Raw genomic sequence first — 21,916 nt, 5'->3', positions numbered from 1 at the left:
ATTACTTGTGAATAGCATGACCACCTAGTCACATGTTTATTGATTAATCACGAATCGAAAGATGATTAATTAAGGATAGCTTCAAAGATGTCAATCAACATATGGTTAAACCGACTAGAAATAGTATTCGGTTTCAGTATGTAGTTTTAGGTTAAAACTGAATATTCATAAATATTTAATGCGTTTGAGTTTGATTAGAATTAATTAGAAATAATTAACTCGTCCAACTTGAATAGGTTTAGCAAGTCTGGAAATAAATTGTTGAATAATATAAAAAAATTCACCGTTATAGGAATAATCATAATTTTCAGTCTGTGCCACGTGAATGCATAAATTAGCTCGGTACCTTTGTCTGTCGTGGTTGTCTCGTTTTAATTGAATTTATCCTTGAGCTCTAGTTGTTAGATAGTTTCATAATTATTTATTATTTTAATTCTTATTTTTTTTTATAGTAATTGAAATTTTATTCAATTCATAACATCCCTTTTTATTATTTCGTCTAGTTTAAGTAAAATAATTAAATCTTGAGCATTAACTACAGTCTCTGTGCGATCGATATATGAACTCTTGCCCACAGAGGCATAGACGAGTTGGTAAGGCCTGAGATGACGTGGGAAGAAATTCCCCAGCGTTGCGGGTTCGATCCTCGTGTGGAGCATATTCCCTGCTGAAATATTGTGGGGGGTATGCTCTGGGGATTGGGCCATGTGCTCCCTCCCTCGGGTCCCTGCCGCTCGTGCACATCCCTCGATTTACCCTCCGCATGAGCCAATGGGTCTCTGACTCATGTGGAATAGGGTCCCCTTCGGGGTCAACCCTTTCTAGATATATGAACTCTTCGTTCATTTATTATTATTTGACCTAGTTCGCTTGCTAGATTTATTCAAGACCGAAATTGTCGGTCAGTATCCAACGAGACAAACATGAGCTAACCCATCTATCCTGGGTTTTTTATTAAATGTAATTTAAAAAAACATTTTAATTGCACAAATAATGCATGGTGGGGGGTGAATCAAAAATACTTTAAAACGCTAACTTGAAGAGCGGACGCTGCATTATTTTAATGGCAGCGTCCGTTCTTCAAAGAAGCGGACGCTGCCACAGAGGCAGCGTCCGCTGCTGACAGTAGCGGACGCTGCCTATGTGGCAGCGTCCCATATGCATACAATGCATGCCCTAGTATATTTTATTATTATAATATCAGCGTCCGCTAAGGCCAATTGCGGACGTTGATTATTCACCATCCGCCTTCCTCTCCTGCGGACGTGATTTTTAGAGACACACGAATAATTAAATTATCGAGCATGCATAAAATCCCCACAATAATATACAACCTCCCAATAATATACAACCTTCCGACAAACACTGAACTCACTTTTCTTTTTACTATTGAACATCATGCTTCTGACAAGATTCCCACACAACTTTTGACCACATTAAATAGCGTGTTTAAGCCTTACAAAATTTGAAATTCAATCCTTCAATTATTCTATATAACTAGAAACAATTTGTTGAATCTCAGTGTCTCTCACTCTCTTTTACTTGAAGAAGTTCTTCACAATTTCTAAAAAATATTGTTTTCGTTCTTCTTTCCTCCTTCCTCCTTCTGTCTTTGTAATATTTTTTCCTGAAATTTCATCTTCGGAATGGATAACATTGATGTGCTTCTATATTTTGGTGGGCATGTTAGTGTTGAGAATGGGTCGGTTGAATATAGTATCCCGTATATTATACCGATTCGAGTATTGAGATCAATTTCTTTGTTCGAGTTGGTTGAATATGTGCATAGAATATTGGTCATTGATCCGACGTATTTTAATCTGAAGCTGTCGACGAAATACTCATTTATGGAGAAATCAATATGGCATGAAATTCCAGTCGACCTTATTGATGCTGACGCTCTGGAGTTTGTAATGCAATGCCCAAATATAAATGTATTGCATTTGTACGTTGAAGCAAATCAAATTGATCAGGATGAAGAATCATATATTCCACATGTTACAGAAGGATTGAGCAATATGCAGTTTGACCGTGAAGGCGGTCCGTGGGATCAACATATCACTGGTCCTTTTGAACATGTTCCTCCATGCTGGACAAATACGGGTCTGAGTTGGGATCAAAACGTCGGTGCAACAAATTTGTATTCAAACAACCAGAATTTTGCTCAACACGATGATGTTCCTAGAATTGATGATGGAGATGTTCCTAGAAGTGCTAGTGATACTGAACCAGAGATGTCATATGGGGAGTCTGGAGAAGATGACAACGACACTGATGATTTGAATGATGATGAACGTGTGAACCCACATGAAAATATCGATGAAGGGACGTCATCTCGTCCACCACCTCGCCAAACATTACAGAGGCAACTCGTACCATTTATCTCCACTGATTCTGAGATGCCCTCATTTTTTCAATAAATACTTTGGAGAAGAGACTCCGGATTCCATCGGTGTACCTGTCGGGGCACGAGCAAGTTATTACAATCCGGAAAGAGGAGAACTTGGTGTACACATGTTATTTAAAGATAAGAATGATCTCATTGCTTCTGTGAAAGATTATTCAGTCAGAATTTCCAGGCGTGAGTATCGTGTAGTCGATAGCACACGCATTCTGTGGAAGGTACAATGTAGAAATGATTCTTCTACCGCCCGATGTCGTTGGTGTCTTCGAGCTTCTTTCAAAGAGAAAACCAGCTACTGGAAAATAACAAGATATGGTGGTCCTCACACGTGTATATCTATCAACGTGGGCATAGATCATCATAACCTGAATAGCGATATGGCCGCACAGACGTTGTTGGGTATTGTACGTTGTGATCCTTCGTACGAGATTAAATATATCATGGAGAGCGTGAAGGATAAATACGGATACCAAATCTCGTATACGAAGGCGTGGCGAAGTCTAAAACGCGCAGTGGAAATTGTTTATGGGACTTGGGAGAGTTCTGTGCAACTGCTTCCGAAATATACGCGTGCTCTGTGCAAATATAATCCCGGAACAGTTGTTGAGTGGAAGCATCTTAGATCGAACAACGAATCAATAAAAACATTGAACTATGTTTTTTGGGCATTCAGGCCTTCTATAGATGGATTTCGCCACTGTCGAAAAATCATCAGCGTTGACGGCACACATTTGTATACAAAATATAAGCACAAAATGCTGATCGCAGTCACTCTGGATGCGAACAATCAGGTGTTGCCGCTGGCATTTGCAATCGTGGATGAAGAGACGTCGGATTCCTGGAAATGGTTCTTGGAAAATGTTGGTCAGTATGTTGTTTGTGGTAAAAGTGGAATATGCCTAATTTTTGATAGGCATAAGGGTATTGTTCGAGCAGCTGAGGATCTCCACTATTTTAAACCTCCGCATGGTGTGCATCGTTTTTGTTTGAGATATGTGTGCTCAAATTTTAATGCGAGATTCAAAGATGTGCATTTGAAAGATTTATGTTGGAAGGCGGGCAAACAACATCAAGTCTGTAAGTTCGACGCAACAATGGAGGCCATCAGGAATAAAAATATTTTAGCACACAGGTACTTGGCTGGAATCTCAAAGGAGAAATGGAGTATGGCTCATGATGGAGGTTGGCGTCGTGAGGTGATGACGACAAACATGTCTGAATGTTTGAACAGTGTGTTAAAGGGAGCTCGTAGACTCCCTATATCTGCGATAGTGCACTTGACTCTTTTAAGATGCGTACAATACTTCATTGAACGTGTGGCAAAGGGTCAACGCATGGTTCAGGAAAATCAGCTGTGGTCGGACTATGCATGTCGCAAATATGAAGAATGGGCAAGAAAATCAAGCGAACATCGTGTTGTTAAATATGATGTACGGACTCAAACTGCTTCAGTTGCGACCGGGGGCAGACCAAGTCGCGGCCAACATATACAAGTGGTGAGGTTATCAACGAGTGATTGTTCATGTGGTAAATGGACAATTTTTGGAATCCCATGTTCTCACGCTATTTGCACTGCGAAATACCATTCGTTAGATCCGACAACCCTAGTTCAGTCATGGTACAACATATCGAACTACCTCGCGGCGTATAAAGGTAGATTTGAACCTATTGCCGATGAACGCTATTGGGATCCTCCTACCTTTGAGCTGCATCACAACCCGGTTAGACGTGAAAGAAGAAGAGCTGGTAGGGATACAACAACTCGAGTGAGGAATGAGATGGACAGACCGATGGTCAGGGAGAGACAACGACGGGCACAATAATTGGTAAACATTATATTTAATTTATCGCTTACATTATTATGATATGTGTATTTTGGAATTTTGAAATTAATTTTCATATATTTTTTTTCCAGGAACATCAGATATGAAGATTGTTGTATCGCGTGATATTAATATTATAATAATGTTTTTCGTTCGTGTTTTCATAATAAATGTGTACCTTGTTTTGTTTGTACAGTTTTCATGTATGAGTTTAAATAATAAATATTATATTTATTACTACTAAATTATATGTTATTAAACGATATAAATATTAAAGTGTAGATAAATGAGTTTAAATAAAATAATAGTTGTATGCATTTTATTGTATTTGTATATTTGTTTTTTTTTTTTAAATAAACAATATATTATAAAAATGATATATAATTTCAAATAAAAAATATTAAATTTATTACTACTAAATTATATGTTATTAGACGATATAAATCTTAAAGTGTAGATAAATGAGTTTAAATAAAATAATAGATGTATGCATTTTATTGTATTTGTATATTTGTTTTTTTTAAATAAACAATATATTATAAAAATGATATATAATTTCAAATAATAAATATTAAATTTATTACTACTAAATTATATGTTATTAAACGATATAAATCTTAAAGTGTAGATAAATGAGTTTAAATAAAATAATAGATGTATGCATTTTATTGTATTTGTATATTTGTTTTTTTTAAATAAACAATATATTATAAAAATGATATATAATTTCAAATAATAAATATTAAATTTATTACTACTAAATTATATGTTATTAAACGATATAAATCTTAAAGTGTAGATAAATGAGTTTAAATAAAATAATAGATGTATGCATTTTATTGTATTTGTATATTTGTTTTTTTTAAATAAACAATATATTATAAAAATGATATATAATTTCAAATAATAAATATTAAATTTATTACTACTAAATTATATGTTATTAAACAATATAAATCTTAAAGTGTAGATAAATGAATTTAAATAAAATAATAGATGTATGCATTTTATTGTATTTGTATATTTGTTTTTTTTTAAATAAACAATATATTATAAAAATGATATATAATTTCAAATAATAAGTATTAAATTTATTACCAATAAATTATATGTTATTAAACAATATAAATCTTAAAGTATAGATAAATCACATTAACAAATATATCACGATAGGTGGTTACAATTACAATTACGTAAATGACCATCTGTTCCACAACCACGTGGCCTACGTCTACGCGAACCTCTACGCAGTACAAAACCTTGAGGATTATTTTGGACCACATCGTCATTGTCCTCACTGCTCTGATTTTGTTCATTTGAATAACCTGTAAAAATAACTGGTGAAACAACATTTCTTTGAGGTGCCGACGTGTTAGGAAAACCAGGTGGCTGATCGCTGATCAATTCGGTAATACTTTGGATATGGCTCTGAAATGGCGTCCGATAATCCTCGTCATCATATGCACCAGATGGCCCCGTGTTATCAAAAACACCAGATGGCCCTGCATTTTCAAAACCACCAGAAGGCCCTGCACCGTCTTGCCAACCAGATGACCCTGGAACATATCCTAAAGGTGACTGATAGGGATCAATAGGAGGCGTACCGAAATGTTGTGGAATATCATGTGGTACAGGAGCAAACAAATTCTGGGGATATGGTCGAAAACCAATCCCGCTGACTGTGGGAGAAATAGTGCGAACAGTTATGCGCTCATACCATCGAAAGTAGTCATCATCTGTCTGCCTAGATCTTCCATGCAATTGACCTTGGACAACATTATTCAACCTTCTGTTCCAAATATTAATTGCATTTTCATGATATTCCCTCCAGTCTGTGTTGCGATGACCTGATCTGTTGATGTTGTGGAGGTCATCGTTGTCAACTGCAGGTCTTGGAATAGGTTGACGCATTTCAAATTGCCTTAACACTCGATTCGGACGATGCATCTCCACAATTTCAAAGCAAATCAAAGGACAAACGCATCGCCAAATATTATTGTCGTATGAATCCATTATTATTCTGACATCTGGATCGTTTCTGTCGTACACTATCCAGTTAAACTACAAAATAAAAACTAAAAAAAATTACTTAAAATTTTCTATAAACAAGTTCATTGTTGCAGTGTTTATATATTTTTCATAGTATACCTCATCATGATTCATACGATCAAATGAGTCTCTTATAATTCGAAGAGAGTGTGTCGGTGCATGAGTATAACTAAAAACATTGTTCCACCTACAATAAAAAAATGATTAAATATCGAGTAAATTAATCAGAGTTCATGTTATGACAATAATTTTTTTACCGAGCACCTTAGGGAGAAAATGGCATAATATCATCAGCAGGATTCGGGGCCACAAAATGAGATAAGCCAGTTCGATCAGGATTAACACATTTAATCCTGCTTCATGCCCATACCTGTCATGAGTATAAAATATAATTAAATAAATATTAATTTAATCTCATTTAATCATTAAAAATTATACCTGCAAAATATATAGAGGTCCGGCTATTTTAGATTTTCCTATACGCGTTGCATTGCACAACTCACGATATAGGAACGCTAAAACTGCACCTCCCCAGCTGTAAGATTTTAGCCGATCCTCCTTGATAATCTGGTAGCATTATTCCTCCGATAATCATCAATGCTACACACCGACTATATTTCACAACATCAACCTCGGAACTATTATCATCAATGTATGTGGAGGTGCAGTGTTCGTATAAAGAGGTCATCGACAAGTGACCGCCTTTGAAATGTGTCGCTAATGGCGTATATCCCAATAAATTTAAACATATGTGTTGCCATTCTCCCACTTTATGTGACGCATCTATACCAGATATAACCTCACCATGAATTGGTAAACCCCAAATAACTGAAATATCCTGCAACGTGATAGTCGCCTCACCACATCTAAAATGAAATGTGTGGGTTTCACGTCGCCATCGTTTAACCAGAGCAGTGATCAAATGATTATCATAAACACGATATCCACACTGCAAAACACCGAAAAATCCCATATGATGTAAAAATGCTTTAACACGGCTATGTAACCCATTCTCCGTATATAATTTCCAAATCAAGTTGTCCGATCGTTTCGCTCGAATAATTTCATCAATATTTTTCGAACAAACTACTGATGATATATGTGATGCCTGCAAATGCAACACGCTCGAATCTTGTACTGTTGCCATTCTGAAAAAAAATGACAATCATTAATCAATAAGTTAACTAATTATAACAATCAATTATACTTATAATAAATACACTAAAAAATAATACACATCACGATCGAATAATAATCTTCATGCTATTTGGAAATAAAATATTAAATATGAATTACATTAATTATTTTATTTGTTTCAAATAAAAATAAAAACAATAAAAATAAAATTAATAATAATAATAATAACAAAAGATTACTAAAAAGTATTTCAATCATCTTTGTAATACTATATTTTATATAAAATAAATACGTTAATAATAATAACAAATTTGTCCTTAAACTAACTTTTCTTATATTTTAAATTTTTTATTTACTTAAAAAATTACTCAAAATGCAATATTTTTGTGTATTCATACAACTAAAATTAAATATTTTAAAAAACTATCATATTTTTTTATCATATATAAATAAAATAAAGAATATCAAAAAAATATATGTTTAATTAATCTAAAAATGTGATATTATAAATATTTTATATCACATTTTAATAAGAACACAAAATATTAAATATTTTATATAAAATCTTGTTTGACATTCCAAACTTATACTTTTACATGTATTATGAAAATTATTATGTTTATATCATTAATATTTTTATTTTACATATAATCAAAAAATAAAAATTTAACAATTCAAGTGCACATATATATTAATATTTGTTTTATATCAAATTTTACAAAATATTATAAAACTTTATATTTATGTACACTGAAATTTTGATAAATCTGTTTAAATCAAATTAAATATTAATTATATTATATAAATTTGTGTATAGTTTGATTTGGTTATATCATGATTATCTCGATTATTAATTTTAAAAACATATATTATCTTATGTCAATTCATTAAATATTCGAAAATTTGACAAATAAATAAATTAAAGTATTAGGAAGATATTTTTTATTCTTATTCTTATTCTTATTTTTTTATAAAATATTTCAATTGTATTTGTTTATTGAAAATATTCACTTAAATTTATTATTTACAATTCAAATTTATTATCACTTTAATTATTTTCTCTTATTGGTTCTCAAATAAAGTGATTACACAATATTATATACATTATTTAATTTATACTTTTAACTAATATTACAAATTCAAGACATATATGTAAAAAATAAAAATAAATATGATATCTACCTTTTTAATATAATATATTATTATTAAAAATATATATTATTTCTTTGATAAACAAAGTATTAATTAAGTGGTATAAACTAATGTAATTAAGATGCGTAGAAATTTTTACTACATCAATATTTAACAATTCATTTAAATTTTAAATATTAATTCTATTGTATTAAAAAAATTAAAATTCTTAAAAGTCATTCAATATTATGAATTAGTTGTAGGCGATTTACTAATATAAATGTTTTTCTATTTTGAACATTATATATTAAAACTTTCTATAAATGGTTAATATTTTAGGTAACTTAATTTAGGAATTAATATTATTGACCAACTTAGTAAAAATAAGGGATATCAAATAAAGATTACAATTACAGAGCGTGAATGATTAACCAAAATATTATATAATATAAAAATATAATATAGTAACATAACCAACAAACTATAGTCAACATTTAACTTAAAAAACATGAATAATAATAGTATTATTTAAAATATACACAAAACTTAATATTGTTATAATAATATTAAAACGTACCTCTATGTTATTTCACGTTTAATATCAAATTTACCTGCAAAAACAATATGAACAAAAATTCATATGAATAATAACACAATTTTTGATAGAATTTATTTTGCATGCAAAATTTAAAAAGAATTAAAACGATAACATTATAAAGTTACCTAATTCAGAAAACAACGCGAAAAATATTTCAAAAAGCTTCGGTGGTTGCTCAAAAAAAAAATATTTGCTTCGGTCCTTCTTCTATAAAATAAAAAAAAGAAAGCATTTAATGAAAGAAAGGGAAGGAAAGCTTTGGTCTCCTGCAAAATAAAAATGAGAAAGCATCATAATGATCTCAAGTTCGCAGCATGCATATTTAATAGCACAATCACAATAATTTTGCATCACGGGCCAAAACGCCCGTGATGCAAAATAACAAAGCAGACGCTGCCAAGGCAGCATCCGCTTCTACAAGGCAGCGTCTGCTTCTGCGCAGCGTCCGCTATCTTTAACAACGGACCCTGCAATTTTAATGCAGGGTCCGCTATTGGCAGGAGCCTTTTGCAGTATTACTGCAAAAGGCCCCACCATGCATTATTTGTGCAATTAAAATGTTTTTTAAAATTACTTATAATAAAAACCCTCTATCCTGCCATAATCCAATAAACCAAACGCATAAGATTGAAATATTAAACATTTTTTTTGACCTGACGATTTTTTACTAATGAACTTTTAAACATAAAATTCAGCTCCCTAGACACATTTAAAAAAAACAAACAAACATGCATAAAATTAAAAGATAATGCATGCTACTATCCACAACACTAGAAATGATTAAGGAAAAAAAAAATAGGTAACTAATAAAAATACGAGTTTGGATCCTTTATTATGGTTGAAAACACATCACTCTCCACGCAAAATATCGGCTGATCATCTTGCGGATCACATGTAGTGTCAACTATATTGAAAAATTGAGATGATCAGTTAAAAATGCACAATACTTAGATATTGTGCTTACAATACTAGAACTAAAAGAGAAATAATAATAATAATAATAATAATAATAATAATAATAATAATAATAATAATAATAATAATAATAGACAACTAATAAAATGTATACTTCGTGAATTGCAGTTTATTCTTGGGAAATTTTGTTTTAAATACTCAAACCTAAACTCAAATAATTATTTAATCTTTGACATGAAAACAATGAGTTTATACTCTCTGATCCACACAAAAATATTTCTGCACTCCTTGAGCTCACATGATTTTTTTACGGGTGAAAATCGGTATAAAACATTGAAAATATAATACTAATATATCATATTTAAGCATAACTGTTTTAGATCTAGTACAAAAGATCAAATTTTGGGTACAAAATTCGAGCAACTTTATTTATATCAACACTTGCAATACGTATTTGGATACTCAATAATCATATATTATTACCAGGTCTAAAATGATTATAGTCCAATATCATATATTATTACCATATTTTTAATATTTTCTACAATTGTTCATTAAAAAAAGACAAATATGTAATTAACACTCATACTTGCATATATCTCCGAGTACTCAAAAACCATATATTAGTACCAATTTGAACAATCTATGCTCAAATTAATGTATTGGTACTATATTTTCAATGTTTTAATTTGTATCGACTTTCATTCCATAAAAAATATGTGGACCTAAATAGTCAAAATATACAAAAATTTTATTATAGATTAAAGATTTCAAACATATATATATATATATATATTTTTTTTTGCTGAAAGGATTTGAATTGCATATTTATGTTTGGATTCAAAGTAAAAAACGAAAAAAAAAAAGAAAAAAAAGTCAATTATGTGGCATCATCACCGGTGTTCTCATGTTTTGCCGCGAAATGAAGTACAGCGCGCGAAGCTCTTTTCGTTCCCGGGCTTTTTCAGCCTTACAAAATCTTCACACACGCAGTCTTTGATTCTGCAGCTCATCTTCCCCCATCTACAATGCTGTCGTTGAAGAAGAGAACCCAGGCTCCAAATCCAATTTCTTCCAAGCCCCGATCAAGAAAAAGACCCAAATCGAAGTTGGAACATTACGACGATGTGTGTTGCGAGAAATGTGGGTCGGATCAGCACCCGGCGGAGCTTTTGCTATGCGACAAATGCGATTGCGGATTTCACATCTTCTGTCTCCGACCAATTCTTGCCGCGGTACCTAAAGGGCCCTGGTTTTGCCCTCATTGTGCTCATAGCAAAGAAGTCAGAGGTGACTTTCTCGCGCGTTTGATTTATTTTTCTCCTGCTTATTTCTGGGATCTTTGCGTTAAGGGGTTTGGTTTCTTGCATTCGATGCGATTATAGTGTATATGTTCTCTCTATATTTTGATTGCCATTTGTGGTTTTGTTCGCTGTAAAAGATTCTATGTGATTTTCCCATGAAAATCAAAGAATTGCAGTATATTTAAGATAAGTCCTCTCCTATTAATAATGTATGTTTGTCCAACTTTGATTCTGTAACTAACGGTGTAGCTCTGTCTTGAATATCTTTAATCTGTGTAAATTAGTGATCAGTTCATAAAGTTGGATAATTGTCAAGTCTTTTACTATAGTAATTCATATGATGGAAGATTCATCTTGATGTATTTTGTTCTAGGAATTACTGAAGTGCAGTAGTACTTTGTCATAAATTAGCGAGCTTTATTGTCCTTGGAATCACTACTATAATAACAGACTAGAGCTTTTCATATTGCGTGGATGATGGTCTACGAATTTGTTAGAAGAAAATGGAGACTAGTCTGAGTTTTGGGCATCTTTAGCAGCTGAAATGTTAGCTTTACAAAATTCGTAGGCGATCTCTAGTTGATCTAATCTCGTCATGGGTTGTGCATTTGCATTTCTTGTTCTTGCTTCTTGTACTCCCACGTAACAAGATTCCCCGAGTTAATGTTGTTTATCCACAATTTACATGCAGGTTTCCCTCTTGTGCAAACCAAGATTCTTGATTTTTTCCGTGTTCAGAGATCCTCTCAACCAACTCAAAGTCTAAGTAAGAGCCATCTCGGTGTATTTGCTAGTCTGGTTCTTGCTCATTGCTCAAGCTTATAATAAACCGGCATTCTCAACGATTTATTCTATTTGTGATTTGTTTCATTAGATTGTTATAAGAAACGAAGGAGGACGAGTGGCTTAGTGATGTCTAAGAAAAGTAGGAGGTTGTTGCCTTTCAATCCAAGCGAAGATCCTGTTAGGAGATTGGAACAAATGGCATCTTTAGCCACAGCTTTAACAGTAACTGGAACAGAGTTCAGTAGTGAGCTGACTTATGTACCTGGGATGGCACCAAGGTCAGCTAATCGCGCGGTACTTGAAAGACATGGAATGCAGGTAATGTTAATTCGAGGTTTCATCCCCATGTTTCTTTCAAGTAAACATGTGTCAGCCGGTTTCATTCGGTATTTCTGACTCTTTTTGTGGGAAATATTTAAGGTGTTATCAAAAGACGATGTGGAAACCTTGACCCTTTGCAAGAACATGATGGAACGAGGGGAATGGCCGCCCCTTATGGTCGTGTCCGATCCAAGAGAAGGGTAGGTATCCCCAGTGTGAATTGTCTTGGTCATATTTTATATGTTGGTGACTTGATCTGTTTCGTTAAAATCTTGACAGATTCACGGTGGAAGCAGATAGATCCATCCGAGATTTGACGATTATTACAGAATACGTAGGGGACGTTGACTACCTAAAAAACCGGCAGCATGATGGAGGAGATAGTATAATGACCCTTCTCACTGCGTCAGATCCTTCAAAAAGTCTCGTCATCTGCCCCGATAAGCGTAGTAATATTGCTCGTTTTATCAATGGCATCAACAATCATACACCGTATGAATTGACACTTCTTTTTTTCTTTTCCAGCAGTCAGTCTTGCACATGCTCGAAATATGAATGCCATAGTAACATATTCTGATAGGAACCATTTTTTGATGCCAGGGGTGGAAAGAAGAAGCAGAATGTTAAATGTTTGAGGTTCGATGTCAATGGTGAATGTAGAGTACTATTGATCGCCAGCAGAGACATCAAGAAAGGGGAAAGACTGTATTACGACTACAACGGATACGAAAACGAATACCCGACGGAGCACTTCGTCTGACATCTTAGGAACTTACCAAGAAACTCGTGTGTCAAATCTTGTCCTCTCATTTAGCAGTGGATTCACTTGTAATAATTCACAAGCTGTGTCGGAACTTTTGTTATAGAATTATTTTGAAAATCATTCATAAAAACTGTGTAAGGTATCGATTTAAAGCTGTACTAGGAGCAATCATGTCATCTGAGGAAGGCTTCAGCTTGTACGAACTAGTCCTACCTCTTTATAATTAATCTAACCCTCATCTTTAAGTCCCTTTTCAACTTTATGTTCAATACTTGTATTCAATTCCAGTTCCCTCCTTTTAACGGATATTTTCGGTCTAAAATCATGCTACAGGTACAATAATATTTATAAAACAATTTTTATGATACAAAAAAATCAATACAAAAATTTCACCATCTATCAAAACAAGTACAAAACATCACGATGCAATAGAAAAATCTCATAATTGGTGTAAATATTGATTTATGATATATTTATGTACCATTAGCATTGTTCTTCCGGCGATGATGTAAATGAGTTTGAGAAATTGCCACTAGTATTATTTCTATTGAATCTCAAAAACTGCACCATGCTACAAGCATGTATAAATCATGAAAACTCTAATCAATCATGTACAAAGCTAACGCCGGTTTACAAATATGACACCTAAAGAATTCTTATCAAATATCTTTACTTGATCTTCAACTGGAAATGTGTCGTCCTCGTGGTACAAAGACGCCTCAATTTTCCAGAAATGATCGAACGTATTCTCGGTTGACTGCCCCCGAGCAGCCGAAAGCGTGAAGCAGTTTTCATGCTTGAAACGAGGCACAAACAGGTAAATGCGAAATGGCCTTTTCTCCAAGCCCAGGTAAGTAACCTTCACTGTTGTCAAAATGGTAGACAAACTGGTGAAGTTCAATCGTCACCCTTCCTCTCCCAAACCGAATCCCACTTTATAAATTATTAGTAACCACGTTACCGTTTTCATATTTGGCGACTGACAACTGTAATTGACCCTCCGATCTTGAATGATCATGCAACATTTGAAGGGACCCAATGCTCCAATAATGCCAAAAATAGCTTTAAATGCCAGCCTAGCTTGCAATTAATTTGCTTCACAAACCAGAGCTGGATCATTGGCAAAAGCTACCATTCATTAAGTGGATTATATCCAACTCTTTATCAGTTCTTGTCTCCTTATCTTAAAGGGTTGCTGGTAGCCCATAATTGTGAAATGATCGGATCCGTCCATCCCAGCCAGCAGTAACTATGACAAGTCCGTATGCATGAGAACTCGATAGATTCTGCCAAGAATTCTTGAATAGTTTGTACTGTGATTTGCTCATCGATGATTCGGCCTCATGATCAGAAGCAGGAAGTTTTTCTTCCGGCCAAGTTGCGGATCCCTTTGAGCTGGAGTCTACGAAAAATTCTTGGCTCAACAAGAAACGGGTGGATGGCGAGAAAGGCAAATAATTAATTGAACTACCAGGGAATGTTCTTGATTGCAACCTGTCCATTGTGTTCCCGGTTTTCAAGCCAGGCCATGGTATGGCGACGGAGGCATTGGCAGAGAAACACTCGAGTGATCTTATGGCTTTTGGGTGCAAAAAAGAGTACTCCTCCTGACCAATGTAGTTCCAAATATAAACACTTGAATCCTCAGAGGCCGAGATAATATGTTTTCCATCTGAAGTAAATGAAGCAGATAAATGGTTTCCACAATTTCGAGGGCCTGGAGAGGAAGCAAGAGTTGTAGAATTTTTTAATGGTACAAGACAAAAAGAAATCAAATAAGAGATAATATTTTCTTAGAATCCATGCTTCTATTCTAGATCAACATGCGAGGGAACTAATAAAAGGAACATAAATATCATTTACCTTTGTACTTGGCAATTACATTCATTCCATCTATAATCCTGACTAGTGAATCAGCGCAAGTAACCAATAATTTGCTAGGATCGTGTGGTAAAAACTGCGGCCACAAGAGATAAAATCGGCAAGAAATTTAACATTTCGAGCTAACATTACAGAACAAAGAAATATAAAAAAGTAACTGAAAGAAACCTGAAAGCCCATTATCCTTTTACAAGGTGAAGACTTCTTTTTATTTGTTAAGCATATTTGAGTTTCCAACTGCAAGTGATTATCTGACACAGTAACATGGAAGCCATCAAATAACGGTTAGTATCATCTGTAAGTACCAATCGATATTGTAACTATTCGTTGATTAAGATCAAAATCAATGATTTATTAGGTGAACAAACTGGTATTATAATCCGAACAAGCAGCCAAAAAAAAGATTCTAATGAAAGTTACCTGATATCTCGAAAAATTGACAGGTTCCAGTTATAGAGCCAAAAACACCACCCTATTGAACAAGAAAAGAAATAACAAATTCAGCATACCTCACTAATTTTGAAGATATAGTCATCTAACATGTAGAGCTCCAGCATTTACGGACCTGTCCATCAGGTCGATGCGAGACAGCAGTAATTATGTCCTTTGCTTCAGTCCATCCGACGACATGACAACCATCTATTGCCCAAATTCGAACTTTCCCATCTATTGAACCACTGATGAAGTAATCGTCATTCACAGGGTTGAATTGAATGCAGGTTACTGCAAAGATAAATTGCTTTTTAGTGGGAAAATGCCAGGGAAAAATATAGATACTTCATTTAATATGCCATTCTCCAAATTAGAGATGATTTTCTAATTTTAGAATACCGTAATCACTATGCAAGAAGACCTTGAGGCAATTATTTACTCCAAGCTGCCACAGCCGAACTGTTTTATCAACAGACGATGAGAGAAGACGCTGCAGAAACAAGTAAATACAGAGTAATTAATCAAATTTCAAATGTATTAAAAAATTTGCATAATAAAAAACATACATTATTCTTCGACCAAGAAAGATCCAAGATTTCCCCACTGTGTCCTTCAAACACATGCAAAGGCACCTCTTGTAACCGGAAAATCTTCGGAGGGAAAACAATACATGCAGAATCTGGTGTTCTATGCAGAGTATTAGATTTGTTAGTTTTATCTTTTTCCACCATGAGAGGCCTCAATTCAGAAAGTCCATTCACCGAGAAGTACACGCATGATGGATCCACATCTGGAATGTCCCTTTCATCTAATCTTTCATCCTCCACTACTTGCCAGACTTTCACAAGTTTATCTTCACCAGCACTAGCCAAATATTGCCCATCAAGACTAAATTTCATTGTCAATATTGTCCCTTCATGAGCCTGGATATCTTGTCTCGTGAAAAGGGCTGAGAGTTCCTTCAACCTTCTTCGACAATGGCGAACCTTGACTCTCTGAAACCTCGAGCCTTGACCTTGGCTGAAACTATTCAATTCTACATCATCTTCTTTCACATTCGCGTTCATCAAACAAGTCACGGATCGCAATTTACACAACCATTTATTCCTCAATTTATTCATTGTTCTTGGTGTATTTCCATGAACCTCAATTTCTCTTTGCACAAGTCGATGAACTGGGGAAGATAGTTCCGAAACTTTTTCAACCTCCCCACTTCTAAATTTACTTAAATTCGCTCCCCGGGACAATTCTAAATCATCAGTATTCCAACTTGATATAGAAGACTGGCTTGAAGAAAGCTCATCTATGATACCCGAGGTTCTTAGAACAGCTCCACTATTACCCAAAATTCTATCTATATCCCCCCTGAAAAGGCCACCTTCCGGACTGCCATATTCATCCAGAAAACTTTCTTCTAAATCATTAGAATCCAATCCCATCCATCTTATGAATTTCGTTCGTCGATCTCTTACACTTTGGGGGGTATTAATCCAAACATCATACTCCCAATTATTAATATCAGAAACAAACTCGGGTTCTGCTGCAATGTGCTCCAGGGCATCGAAAAATCGAGATTCTTCGGTGTCATCACTGAAGCTATCCATGATTCCTCGAGTTCAACCCATGAAAAACTTGAAATCCCTTTTCACGAAACCGACTTTCTAGGAACCAGGCAATGTGTTTACTGCCTTCCTATGTAAAAACCTTTAGTTAACAAATAGAAACTATTAAAGTTCAGAACATAACTGAATAAACAAACACGAGCACCAACACCAAGGTTTCAGTAAAATAATATACAAACAGATTAAAAAAAAAAACAGCCCGCCCAGAACATTAAACTAATAATATTAACTAATAATAGCAACAAAAAGAACAATAGATCCAACATGGATCCCAATTCCCACCCATTGAATCTGGCCTGTTACAAAATCAATTACCCACCATTAAAACGGAAACCTTTTTCAATCTATTTCATTAATTTACGGCTGCATAAGATAAACCCATCTCCCCGCAGAAAAAACCCGCGAATAAAACGCAAACCAACAAACAGATTAACATATTCACCCTCTCCAACCACAAAATTGAGTTGAGAATCTCAAGCAATAGGCAAGTTGACAAAAGTATGCAAAGTGAAACTCATCAAAACTCGTAGTCAGGCACCTGAATTCAACTGGGAAAATCAAACAAACTCGGAGATGAAAGGGCTGCCCCGCATGGGTTTGATTCAGTTTTTATGAGATTGAATTGAATTGAAGCAGAAGGATCAAGAGGTTGGCAGTTGGCACTCACTAGAAAAAGGAGCAAACGCTTGCAGAGAGATGACCATTAAAAAAATACGTGTGAGAGAGAGAGAGCGAGATTGTAATTACCGAAAAGAAGAGGGTTTGATTTGTAAAATAAAGAATCGAAAACAAAAGGCAGAAATTCCTTGATATCCGCGAATGGGTGGCCTGGCCGGAGGGAAGAGATTTCGATCTCTGTTTGTGTGTGTTTTCAGTGTGTGTACTAAATAGTACAAAGTAATTATACACCTACCTTTTTTCATCAAGTAAACAAAAATTTATACACCCAACTTTCCTCGTGTAAACTTTGACAGTGTTTTTGAGATAATTTATAATTCATTTGATATTAAAATTTTAAGTTTGAGATGAGATTTTGGGTTTGATATTCACTCGTGACAAATTATTCGGCTTTCGCCAAGATAAAGAAGAAGAGTTGCATTTGGATTGTTAAGTTCAAATATGGTGAATTTCAGATTTATTGACCTTGTTTTATTTCATTAGGAAAGGATGATTTGATTAGGGCAACACATTAATCGAGAGAGGATTTCAATTACTACGAATGAATAACAAATGAAAATCAGAGTCGACGAATTTCAAATCCCCTGATTTATACATTAATTAATTGGCTCAAAATTTCCCCCGTCGACATATTATTTAAAATTCACTATTAGCTTTAATATTTTCATTAATCATGATGACATATTTTTCAGATATATATTAAAAATTTGTTATACGAAACACATGTTTGAATTGAATCAAATTCCTCGATTCATTTGAAAGTAATATTCCATCTTAAAGAATCCTAGTGATTCTTAAATTCTTTTTTTAGGAACTTAAAATGCTATGATCATGAATTGAAAATAAGAATTATGATTCCAAATAATTTACTATTATATGCAGGAAGGTGAGATGATACGATACAAATATTTTTTCATTTTCGAAATGTAATTACTATATAGTTGATTGTTTAGTCCAATTAATATTTTTCCTTTTCAAAGGTTTATGCTAATGACCATTTAATTTGGACGAATTCCTCTTTTATATCAATTCTCAATACATGTAATTTGCAAATTCGACAATAGTTATTTTTCCACGTAGTGTTTGGTCAATAATAATGAAATGTTGCCCCTAAAGGGTGTCCAAGTTGGTGGAGTAGGTGAACTCTTGACCAAAGATCAGGAGTTCGATTTTCCCTACCAACACCTTTTTGGACTAGCCTGTCACACATGGCTTGCCTAATGTGATTTACATGGCTAACGTAGTTTGCAGGCTATTACGTTAGTCCGGTGGTTTACCCAGTGCGCACCGAAGGTAGCGGCTACGGGTTCCCACGTCACCAAAAAAAAAATAATAATGAAATGTTGAAAGACAAGCTTCAAAATATATTTTTACAAGAGTAAAATACTAGTCGATTTGATGAATTATACTAAATTTTTTTATTTCTCGATTTTACATGCAATCGATAAAATTAACAACGTTAATGAGATACTATAGTAGGGGAATTGAAAATTAGATTACATATCCAAGTGTCGTTATTAGTCTCAACCAGCCGGTGCTTAGGTAGTGTTTGAGAGAGTTTTTAGTATACATTTCTCAGATTTTTCTTCACAAAATTTCATGAAAAAAAACTGAGAATATTTCGTAGAAGCTCGCTAAAATACTATATTAAAATAACATGAAAAATTGAATTGATGGTTTTCGTTCTATTTACCCGACGGCTCTGAACTTGAATTTGGGAGAAAATTTAAAGAAGCAATGATTTTTTTTGTGTGTGTGTGTGTTTTTTTTTTTTTTTAAAAAAAGGTAGGTAAATTTTTTAAAAAATAAATTGGAAAATAAGTTAATTTTGATTAAGTCAAAATGACAATTGATTCTACTAATAGAAATTTGATTTTGTTGGTTTGATTTTTTTAGTCATGGTATCTTCTCGACCATGATTGTAGACTCATAAAATATTGAATTAGGTTACAAAATTGAATCATAATTCAATGATATATTTATCTTAAGTAAATATTAAATGTTTCATTTTTTAATAATTATAGCTCGTCGAGGGTAGAATATTGCTAAGAATGGGACGAAACAGCTTCCTTTTTTGAAGTCCATTTCAATATTTTGACAACCGAATCTTGTTGATTTCAATAGCTCACTTGATTCCATATTTTAAATTGAAATACATGGAATCATATATACATGATATCATTTAGACCAACATTGTAAGTGTGTGAAATATCACTTTAATATAAAATATAATTAATTTTTAGAATGACAAATTTTACGAGCTAGTGTAAATTAAATTACATCAAATGAGAGTGTAAATAACATCAATTCATTCTTATATGTTGCATTTTTCAATTGAAATTTGAAACCTATAATTTTAACCACATATATTTGATATATTAAATTAAAAAATTTGGGTTAATACTTTGAAATGATATGTTAATTCGATTGGTTAACAAAGATGCATAAGTTTGACCAAGGATTTTTTTTAAAAAAAAACATGAAATGATCATAATAAAATCTAAAACAAGTGAAGATTACGAAATCTGAGGGGCAAATAATATCTGTATTATATTCTATTCAAAGAGTCAAAAGACAATGCCTTTCACGGTCTAACTTGAAGGCTGCCCTAAAACACGAGGAGATAGAATCAAACCAATGAATGGGCCAAACAAATTGTGGACAATTTATATATATTTTTTTGTCTAATTACTTTCTTTTTAAATATGTAAATTCGAGGCATTTGCCTTAAATGGATGGATTTCAAAATCGATTCCATTGATTTGAATTATATATATTTTTTGTTATAATAGAAGAATAGCTCAAATTTTAAATCTACACCTTACATAGTTACATATTTACACATTAATAATATAATATTAGTTACGGAGCACACGCGTTGCGTCATGCATGTGTAATATAATGTATGATATTAAAATTTTGTGGGTGTAATGTTATAAGCACAAAACATTTTTTTTGTCAATATAAAGTACATAAAACCAATTGAAAAGGGAAACAAAAAGAATTAAAATTCAAGAAAGTAATAGATCAGAGAAATGTGTTTTTAGTTTGGAAGAAGAAATTGCAGTTGCTCTGAAGATGCTTGTGGGTGGACAATTAGATTTTCAACTGAGGATAAAATGAGATTAAAGGGCAGAAACTGCTGCAACGTGAAAATTTGGCTGCAATCAAGGGACAAAACTGGAAGAAAATTTTGGTGTCCTCACACCATACCAAAAACAATTTTTATAAGGGTTTCAAGTATTATAATATAGCATAGATAAAATCGATTTCAAATAACATTATTATTATATGAACTTTAAATATATCCTAATTAACATAAAATATAATATAAACATGTAAGGTGAGGATTTATAGTTTTTGGTTTTACTTCTCTAACTAAGTAAAAATACATTTGAAATCCATAAATTTGAAATCTATCGATCCAAAAATTCATAAGTTTTCCCGTGAAATTTCAAATTTTAATCGGCATACTATAATTTTTGTGTAGCTACAACTTTAGACGCTAGAAATTTTATTCAGAGGTCTATATTTTTGCGATTTTGATCATAAATTTAGATCTATTGTGTATTCAAAATGATATTATATAATATAGGATCGTTGGATAAATGTAAACTCGAAGTGAGATTTACTTGATTCAACGATGGTGTCGTGCACAACACCAAATTCAAACACGACTTATACTCATCATAGAGGGACTTGATACGATCATACCATTATCCCCGACTATTGACCTACTCCAGGATAAGTCGGGAAGAGACTAGGAAACAAATCCACTATAAAATTAAAAATACTACAAAAGCAATTGATATATATTTCTTACCACCAAAATCCGAAATACGTATAAAACCTAACACCAAAATTTTCATAGAGAAATTAATTAGTTCTTCGATAAAGTGTCACAAAAGAAATTAAATGAGAATATTTTTATAGCGACTCTTGACATATAAATCATCTTTATATGCCATAGAAAATTAATGGGGACTATTAAGTTAATTAATTGGTTATTTGCATTCACCTCCCCTATACTTTATGTATTTGACATTTGTATCCCTTATCAAGTGTAAAAATT

General features: G+C 33.2%; 3 protein-coding genes across 5 annotated transcripts; 2 read left to right on the top strand and 1 right to left on the bottom strand.

Annotated features, from left to right (window-relative positions):
• Positions 1-2,514: 2,514 nt before the first annotated feature.
• On the top strand, positions 2,515-4,227 carry LOC140872630 (uncharacterized). The gene has a single exon (XM_073275518.1). The coding sequence runs from the start codon at positions 2,515-2,517 to the stop codon at positions 4,225-4,227; it is 1,713 nt and encodes a 570-aa protein (XP_073131619.1).
• A 6,854-nt stretch (positions 4,228-11,081) lies between these two features.
• LOC140872604 (histone-lysine N-methyltransferase ATXR6) lies at positions 11,082-13,446 on the top strand. The gene is made up of 6 exons (XM_073275496.1): positions 11,082-11,347; positions 12,053-12,127; positions 12,236-12,465; positions 12,568-12,668; positions 12,748-12,960; positions 13,069-13,446. Exons 1-6 carry the CDS (start codon positions 11,086-11,088, stop codon positions 13,226-13,228), a joined length of 1,041 nt encoding a protein of 346 aa, XP_073131597.1. The 5' UTR covers positions 11,082-11,085; the 3' UTR covers positions 13,229-13,446.
• A 228-nt stretch (positions 13,447-13,674) lies between these two features.
• Positions 13,675-18,018, bottom strand: LOC140872445 (uncharacterized). 3 transcript variants are annotated; one of them, XM_073275270.1, is made up of 8 exons: positions 17,705-18,018; positions 16,111-17,248; positions 15,944-16,034; positions 15,678-15,835; positions 15,533-15,584; positions 15,281-15,363; positions 15,095-15,188; positions 13,675-14,948 (listed from the first exon to the last, which is right to left on the bottom strand). In XM_073275270.1, the coding sequence occupies exons 2-8, from the start codon at positions 17,146-17,148 to the stop codon at positions 14,416-14,418; spliced, it is 2,049 nt and encodes a 682-aa protein (XP_073131371.1). In that variant the 5' UTR covers positions 17,149-17,248; positions 17,705-18,018; the 3' UTR covers positions 13,675-14,415. The 3 variants fall into 3 exon arrangements, with proteins under 3 accessions (XP_073131371.1, XP_073131372.1, XP_073131373.1); XM_073275271.1 differs by having other exon boundaries at positions 16,111-17,236; XM_073275272.1 differs by having other exon boundaries at positions 16,111-17,232.
• Positions 18,019-21,916: the final 3,898 nt, after the last annotated feature.

This window comes from Henckelia pumila, unplaced genomic scaffold, assembly GCF_033568475.1.
Source record: "Henckelia pumila isolate YLH828 unplaced genomic scaffold, ASM3356847v2 CTG_466, whole genome shotgun sequence".
NCBI lineage: Eukaryota > Viridiplantae > Streptophyta > Magnoliopsida > Lamiales > Gesneriaceae > Henckelia > Henckelia pumila.
This window is presented reverse-complemented; position numbering and strand designations above follow the sequence as displayed.

Bases quoted from the DNA above. Each gene is read 5' to 3' on its own strand.
- LOC140872630 (XM_073275518.1), top strand. From the start codon at position 2,515: ATGTTATTTAAAGATAAGAATGATCTCATTGCTTCTGTGAAAGATTAT.
- LOC140872445 (XM_073275270.1), bottom strand. From the start codon at position 17,148: ATGGATAGCTTCAGTGATGACACCGAAGAATCTCGATTTTTCGATGCC. The intron at 15,189-15,280 runs GTTTCTTTCAGT...TTGTGGCCGCAG, and splicing joins AAAGGATAATGGGCTTTCAG to TTTTTACCACACGATCCTAG. The intron at 14,949-15,094 runs GTAAATGATATT...CTTCCTCTCCAG, and splicing joins TGTAATTGCCAAGTACAAAG to GCCCTCGAAATTGTGGAAAC.
- LOC140872604 (XM_073275496.1), top strand. From the start codon at position 11,086: ATGCTGTCGTTGAAGAAGAGAACCCAGGCTCCAAATCCAATTTCTTCC. The intron at 11,348-12,052 runs GTGACTTTCTCG...ATTTACATGCAG, and splicing joins TCATAGCAAAGAAGTCAGAG to GTTTCCCTCTTGTGCAAACC. The intron at 12,466-12,567 runs GTAATGTTAATT...GAAATATTTAAG, and splicing joins TTGAAAGACATGGAATGCAG to GTGTTATCAAAAGACGATGT.